Source organism: Myotis lucifugus, unplaced genomic scaffold (assembly GCF_000147115.1).
Source record: "Myotis lucifugus unplaced genomic scaffold, Myoluc2.0 scaffold_93, whole genome shotgun sequence".
In the NCBI taxonomy this organism is placed as follows: Eukaryota; Metazoa; Chordata; class Mammalia; order Chiroptera; family Vespertilionidae; genus Myotis; species Myotis lucifugus.
Window position 1 is genome coordinate 2,059,566 of NW_005871141.1, and position 7,928 is coordinate 2,067,493.

At 47.0% G+C, this 7,928-nt stretch overlaps 1 protein-coding gene across 1 annotated transcript in view; it reads right to left on the bottom strand.

Annotated features, from left to right (window-relative positions):
* Positions 1-5,315, bottom strand: part of TTR (transthyretin) — a 6,567-nt gene extending 1,252 nt beyond the window's left edge. The window contains exons 1-3 of the mRNA XM_006091671.3: positions 5,238-5,315; positions 4,252-4,376; positions 2,174-2,309 (exon numbers count right to left, since the gene is read on the bottom strand). Coding sequence (XP_006091733.1) covers positions 2,174-2,309; positions 4,252-4,376; positions 5,238-5,306 — 330 coding nt within the window. The 5' untranslated portion in view covers positions 5,307-5,315. The remainder of the gene's footprint in view (positions 1-2,173; positions 2,310-4,251; positions 4,377-5,237) is intronic.
* Positions 5,316-7,928: the final 2,613 nt, after the last annotated feature.

Below are 7,928 nucleotides of genomic sequence, written 5' to 3' on the forward strand. Positions count from 1 at the left end.
CAGGCCCTGGATTGAGCTTTGCCACACCCTGGAAAAGTACGTTTTGTTCCAAATGTGGAGAAAGGAAATCTTGATTACTTGGGGACAGGAGAAAATAAAGATCTGATTGAACCACATCAAAACCAAAAATAGCATCAGGGGAAGGGGGGTGAGAGTCACTAAGACTCTGAAGGAGAAAGGGCAGTCCCGGAAGGCCGAGTGTCTGGAATCAAATTAGAAAAACTTGTGTTTTTTTTTTTTTTTTGTGGGGGGGCTGTTTGTACATCGACTTTTATTTTTATTAAAAAAAACCTTTATTGTTGAAAGTATTACAGATGTCCCCTTTACTTCCCCATTGACCCCTTCTAGCCCACATCCTTGGCTCCCTACCCCCCATCCCAGGTAGGCAAACGTCTTCTCTCTTAGAGTGACATTGGCCTCCATTCCCATTTAATTCTTTCTAAAAATTGTAAAGGGCATAATTTGTGCTCAAAATTCCATGAAATGAAGAGGACAAATAGCTCCGAAGGAAATTCCTAACTTTCCCGTCTAAGAAGGCCCCTGGGGTTGGCCAAGGGGAGGTGGCCCGCACTGAAGGACATTGGTGTTGGGGGAGGTCTTTATCCGAAGGAGCTGGTGGGAAAGGAACTCCTGGCTCACACGTGACTACTCGCTCTCTCGTTCCCCATATCCATTCAGGATCCAAGGGGCTCATGGTCCTGCCTCACGTGTTCCAAGGGCAGAGATGTGTTTTCTCGTTTGCATCTCTAGCGCCGAGCAGAGTGCTGAACGCATAGGTTTTTATTTTTAAGTGTTGGTTGAATACTAAAAGGGTGAAGAGTGCTCTAATGAATAGAAGCAACGTTGTGAGTAGCACGGAACCATGAGGCTGAGATCTAGGGCAGACAAGGGTCGCAGGGAGGCGGATCTGGTGCTCCAGGGTAGGGCCCAAGACTCTAGATGTCTGTGGTGGGCACCATCTAAACCTGCACCCGACGGCGACCAGTGCCGGGGCTTGCTGCCTGGCTGAGAAGTAGCCAGAGACATGCTTCTTGGCAGACGGGGTTACCTTCCTCACTCGTGGGTCCCGGGTGTCAAACAAGCCCCTAGTTTCCCTGGCAACACTGTCTGCTAAAAGAACCCTTGTATGTCTTTGGAAAGTCTCATCCGTGACTAAGCCAGAGAGAATGGTTCCCTTTCATGCTGAGCTAATTTTGGTGCATTAGTTGATCTTTAACTCTGAGCACCATGTGTGGATTCTATTTCCACGGCAGCCATCTGTTTTCAATGACTTAAGGGATTGCAGACGAGGGGGAGGCAGAGAGATGGGCCCATGGATAACTCTGAGGTTCCTAGTACCTCCTAAGTAGAGGACTAGAGTGTGCACCAGGGGTTACAAATGTGGTATTCCTCTTCTTATTCTTATTAGCTTGGCTTCTCATAGGAAGAAAGCCGAGGCACACCTGAGTCTAAATTCAGCGTGGGCCCTGTTGGTAAATATTACTGTTTCTCCCCTTACCAGCCCTGTGACCTTTGACAATTTAATTAACTTCCCTGAGCCTTGTTTTCTTCATCTGTACAATGGGCATAAAAATAGGACTGACTCCAGTGGGTGGTTTATGAAGGTTAAATAGGTCAAATACAGAAAATACAGCAGTGTCTGGCATGTGATAGATGCTTGATGAATGTTTTCTATTGTGTTGCTGTTATTATTTTGAATTCACCATCTCTATGTGCATTGTCCCAAAACACTTATCCAAACCTCTGGGTTCCAGATGTGTTTTGGAATGAAGAATGTTCCAGGTTTTAGAGAAGTAAAATAATACATCTATCTTTTGTTACATAACAGCCTAAGTGACCTGGAGGGCTGCCCAATCATTCAACATATTAATATTTCTCCAGCAAACAAACAAGTATTCATATTCGGTAGAATGAATGAAGACTATAAAGAGCATTGCGTAAGTTCAGGTCATGTCATCAAATGAGTTTTCACCTAACTCAGTGAGAAAGTTTGCTTTTCAGGGTTTGTGGATTTCTGGTTGTAGAAATGAGAAAGGGAACCTGGGACATGTCAATGCCATTTTTCTGGTATGCATTTCCAGGGGTCAGACAGTGCAAAATGTGCATTTCCAGGGATTAGAAACAACAACCACGAAATCAAAATCAAAAGCAACTCCAGTGTCTGCACACTCACCTCTGCATATTCATGGAATGGGGAGATGCCCAGCTCCTTCCAGTAGGCTTTGGTGTCTAATTCCACTTTGTATATCCCTTCCACAAACTTCTCAGGAGTTGTGAGCCCATGGAGCTCTCCGAATTCACTGGTTTTCCTAAAAGGGGCACAGGTCCAGGCTAAGTTAGGCTTAAAGGGCAAGGTGACACCACACACACACACACACACTCTCACACTCACACACACTCTCATACTCACATACACACACACTCTCACACTCACACTCACACTCTCATACTCACATACACACACACACACACTCTCACACTCACATACACACACACACACACTCTCATACTCACATACACACACACACTCTCACACTCACACTCTCATACTCACATACACATACACACACACACACAGGAGCAGTCTGTGTATGTGAACATCTATTTTCTTAACCAGGTCAGGATAGAGAAGATTCTACTGTCTGAAATTCACTGACAGGAAATTTGTCAGAAATGTTTCTAACAGCTCATCATAGGTGTTTTCCTCTCAGGAGAACAAGATAGAAGTATAATGTTTCACCTGAAAAAGAGTCGTCACCATTCAGGGTTGGTGTTTGGGTAAAGCTTCGTGATAACCAGGTGGCCCTAAGTCACTGACTCCCGTTCCCCGTGACACCAGGGTCCCACTCGTGATGTGGGGGTCTTTAGAGGTGGTATCATTTGTACACATAGTGGAACCCCAAAATACAATGAGAAACCTGTATCTTACTTTTCCAGTGTTTATACATGTAATCTCTTTGGGAACTCTTTGCCAATAACAAATACTAGCAACTCCTTTTAACTCTTTTTAAAGTTAGGCAGCCTCTATTTCCATACAAGTTCTAGCTCAATAGCTGTTGTTGTCCATCATTTTGCAAAAACTAAGACAGATAAAATGGAAAGTATCTTTATTGCCTCTGACCTTTGCCTGCCCAGCATTCTTTTTTTCCAGGAAGTAAATCTTTCAATATCTCCCCTTTTTTTGTCTTGTCATAAGAAAAAAGATTCACACAGACATCTGAATATCCATTCTATCTCTTGCTTAGAATACTCTCTTAACTGCTTTCCACATCATGCTTGGCATTTTTTTAAATAAATGTAAATGAATTAAGAAATAAAAACTCAATTGGAACCACACCAAAGAAAATGGCCTTGCCAGTGATGGGTAAAGAATCATAGTGTGGTCCTTGGATTCATTTAAGACCCACAGGAACTTGCCTCCCTGGAGACAGAAACACTTAGCAGGATTACTTTCTTGGGAGGGTCCTTTCTTTCAATTAGCTGATGGAGGTTCACGAATATGCACTTAAAAAAAAGCCTTGCCGGTGGAGGTGGAAAAACTCCCTAACAATTGTGAAGCGGTCGGTGAAGGTCATTTTGCCCCTGGCCTGTGGCTGGGCTTTGCATGATGTGTCTGTCTGTCTGTCTGTCTGTCTCTCTCTCTCTCTCTCTCCTGGGCCCTTTCTTACTGAGCCGGACAGCCCCCAGCCTCGAGGAGCAGGCGCTATCGAGTGCCTTTGCTAGCGAAGGCCCTGGGTTCTAGGTGATCCAGTAAGGTACAGACAGGCGCCTGGTCACCCTGCCCCCTCAGTTCCTTTCTTCATTAATAAACAAACACGCATTATATGTCTTCTCTGCTATTCCAGGACAAGGACTCAGCTGGAGTTATGTCCTGGCACCAAGGAAACCCCTGAAGTTCCATGTGCACTTTTGCACGTGTGTGTATATGTGTATTTTCCTGGCACGGAGTCCCTCGTTTTCATCACCTTCTTAAAGTGATCTGTGCCCCTAAGGGGGGTGAACCACCGCTGGGTGGAGCAGGTGGTGGGCTCCTTCTTCCCACTGTCAGCCCTAAGTGCTGCTCAGGCTCCTGCTCACTCCCAGCTACGAAAAGCCAGGGAGGGCATCCTTCTCAGGGCCCCTTGACCTCTGCCCGAATTGTCAATCTGTTTGTAGATTCTTAAGCGAATGATGTGATCCCCCCTCTCCAACCTGTGGCAGGCGAATGGGAAGATAAACCAAAGCCCACGTCTGGGCATCTGGGCAGCTTACCCCGTGGCGAAGGGCTCCCAGGCCCCGTCAGCAGCCTTCTTGAACACCTTCACGGCTACGTTGACAGCAGGGCTGCCTCGGACGGCATCCAGGACCTTGACCATCAGGGGACACTTGGACTCGCCCTGGGCATGGAGGGGACAAGTGAGAAGTCAGCAGAACTGTCAGGAACGAGAGGGTCTGTTCCTCCTGGTGCTGGGAATCTGGAAGGAGGCAGGCGGTACATGCTGATGCCATTCCAGCAGCACACGTGTGACAGTGAGCTTCCCCGATTCAGTGGAACACAGACCATCCAAAGCAAGGACGGTGTCTGCCGCCAGACCCGCTGCAGTTAGGTGGGGGCGTGCATGATGCATTTTAGGGGCGCACGCAGGCCCCTCAGCACAGGAACTTTGTTAAGCCTCGTCGTTTGAGTGGAATTACTGAAAAGATGTCATGTGCCATCGAGCCAAGCCGTTTTCCCTGAGAGCATGTTAGCCAGTTGCTGCTGCAGTAAATCCCTCTTACCAGTTGCAGATTAGTGTCCGGCTACCTCACGATTGGATAGTATTAGTTCATTCTTCTACAGGACTTAAGAACTACATATCTGACTAGAACGTTGTCTCCAAGCCTTTCACAGATTAACCAATACATGCATTTAGATTAGCTAAAGGGAAAACACTTTATAAGAGGATGTGTTTCTAAACATTCAATATTAATAGCTTCATGAACACCCTGTCTGTCTTTCTACCACCTGCCTGGGGAAACTGAGGTCCCAGGCATGGCAGCCCCAATGCACCGGAGCTGGAGAGGAGAGCGCCCAGAAACCAAGCCCCAGTTCAGTGAGCTCTGCAGAGCTCCATCCTTTTTGAAGTTGGAATCAATAATGTTTAAAAATAGATTCCGGTACCCTGGTCCTAGGAACAAAAGCCGATGGTGAAGCTGGAGGCAGTGGCTTCTTCATCTAGTGCACGTGGGAGATGCACGCAAGGGACTCAGACACTCACCGCAGGCCCGGCCTCCGCTACGAACACCAGTCCCGCCAGGCAGAGGAGCAGGAGACGGAGGGCAGCCATCCCGGCAAGAACCACAGGCCTCTGTGCGGGTCGCTGCAAGCCTGAGGCTTTTATACCCACTTCCCCCAGGCCAGGCTGCTGATCCCTGCCCACCTGACCCCAAAACTGCTGATTCTGATTATTGACTTAGTCAACAAAGGGAGAATAAGTAACCCACTCAAATATGAACCTTGTCTAGAGAGATTAGAGCGTTGGAACATAACTATGAAATATTCTTAACGGCTCATCTGACCAGCTGGGCGCCCCAAAACAAAACAGCCAGAACAACACAGAAATATTCTGCTCCCTCCTTGGCTGAATGATGTGACATTCTTGGGATTTTTTTCCTCCTTTACCTATTTCTATGCATGTTTTCATTTTCTACACATTTTATCTTTAATTTTAGATGATAGATGCAAGTTGTAATAATTACTTTCACACCGAATGACTTTTGTTGCACAGGCTTAACTATAGTGCATTAGAAAACACCACTGCACTTGGTGTATGTCTACGAGTCAGCAAGAAAAAGTCCTTGGCAGTGCTTACATTTTTAAAAGTCTATTTTAGCCAAATTAAGTTATTTGGAAGTTTTTTTTTAGTCAGCAATTTCTCCACAGTTTTGTTGTTCCTCCCAGACAAGGCTCATGCCAGCCCAAAGAATAATGCCACACTCCAAACTGGCACCGACAAGCCCGCAATACAGAGAACCACACATCCTTCACTGCGTCTCCTGCATCGCACGTGCAGAGACCCGGCTACCCAGTTGGCTTCTGTCAGAGTCCAAAGTTCCCGCAGGAGGGAGAGGCGACCGTGAGAAGTGGAAGCCACAGCTGACAGGGTCTCTTCCTCGTGGCCAACTGAAAAGTCCAAGAAGTATAAGACCTTATGGTGCACCATCAAGTACCGACTCTTGTGTGTATGTGGATCTGCATGCACACATGTGGCTTTGTCCATGGGTTAAGACAGGTTTTGGTCCGGCCCGCGTGGCTCAGTGGCTGAGCGTGAACCTAGGAACCAAGAGGTCATGGTTTGATTCGGTCAGGGCACATGCCCAGGTTGCGGGCTCCATCCCCAGTGTAGGTGTGCTGGAGGCAGCCGATCAGTGATTCTCTCTCATCGTTGATGTTTCTCTCTCTCTCTCTCTCCCTCTCCCTCTCCCTTCCTCCCTGAAAGCAATAAAAAATATTTTTTAAAAGGCAGGTTCTTACCTTACAGAGACAAATAGGTAGAAGACATAGAGGAGACGGATAAAATTTTTGGACAAACACATGGTAAGGGTGGGTCTGGGTTGGGTCACTGAGAGTTGCAGGAACATTCCTCTAGCCAACAGAGCCACATCGGAATAAACCACGAGAGACCAGGAAGGAAGGGGATAGGGAGGGGGGACAGAAAGGTGTCAGGGGCATGGAAATGTGCAGGAGAAGACGAGGGGAGAGCGGTGATCACAGGAGGGCAACAGGGAGCCAGCTCCGTTCTGAGCGTGGCCGGGACTGGAACCTTCCCGCCTGGGAGTCTGGGAAGCACCAGGAAGATTCTGAAGGTGGAGTTAGAGGACCCGAGTCATCCGCTTCCCAGTGCTGCTGCCCAGCTTCCCAGGTGCCCTCCGCTGAGTTACTTACGAAGCAGAGACTCAGCTTACTCGCTTGTACAATAGAAACACCTAACTTTACCTTGTCTTTCAGTATTCGCTTGATTATTTCCCATTGCTCAGAACTTGGATGGAGAGCCTATTTTCTGTATGAATTAAAAACATTTGCAGTCTCTTGTATCTCAAGGGACTTCCATACATGCATCTTAATGCTACATTCTGTTCAAACCTGGAAATGTCATCGACACTACAAACTGGCAATCCTGGGTGGCCACCCCTCCATAGATATATGTTGGGTCTGTAGATTGTCTCTTTAAAAGTTTTGAAATAGCTGTTCGCATTAAAAATTGAGACACATTGCATACGAATTTGGATTTCTGGCTTCTCTTGAGAAGTCAGAAAAGATGGCCTCGCTAGGCCCACATTCACATTGATGTTTCTCTCTGTCTTTCCCTCTCTCTTCCACTCTCTCTAAAAATCAATGGAAAAATAACCTCAGGTGAGAATTTAAAAAAAAAGGAAAGGAAAAATTTGGCTGAGACCTAAGGATCCAATGTACAGTTTGAAGTGAAGGAAGAGAGTCCCAGGAGAAGAAGCGGACTGGTTCAGGAGAGGGAAGGGAAGGCTGAGAGTAGGAAGGAAAAAGCAGAAGAGAGTGGGCATGCATTCTCGGTCAAAGGAATGTTTGGAGGAACAAATGGCCATCGCAAGTACAAGGAAAGCCCAGCGTTCCCTGCTGAGGAGTGTGTGAGGAGGGGTTCTGTGGACCAGGAAGACTCCCAGAGATAAAGGGTCTGCCTTTCTTGTGTTTGAGTTTGTGGAAGCTCTTGTAGGGAGATGGCTGCGTAGGATCCACCAGTTAAGGTCAAGGGTCAGCACATTCCCGGAGTCCGAAGTGGTTGCTGTAGAGACTGTGTTCTGGAGTGAATATCAACAACAGTAAGGTCCTGTGCCAGGGAACAAAAGGAGGCTCAGGGAGATGTTTGCACAGTAAAGCTTTGTTCTTTCTTAGCCACGCGGTTTTCTCTACATTTTGACTATAACCTACAAGATCA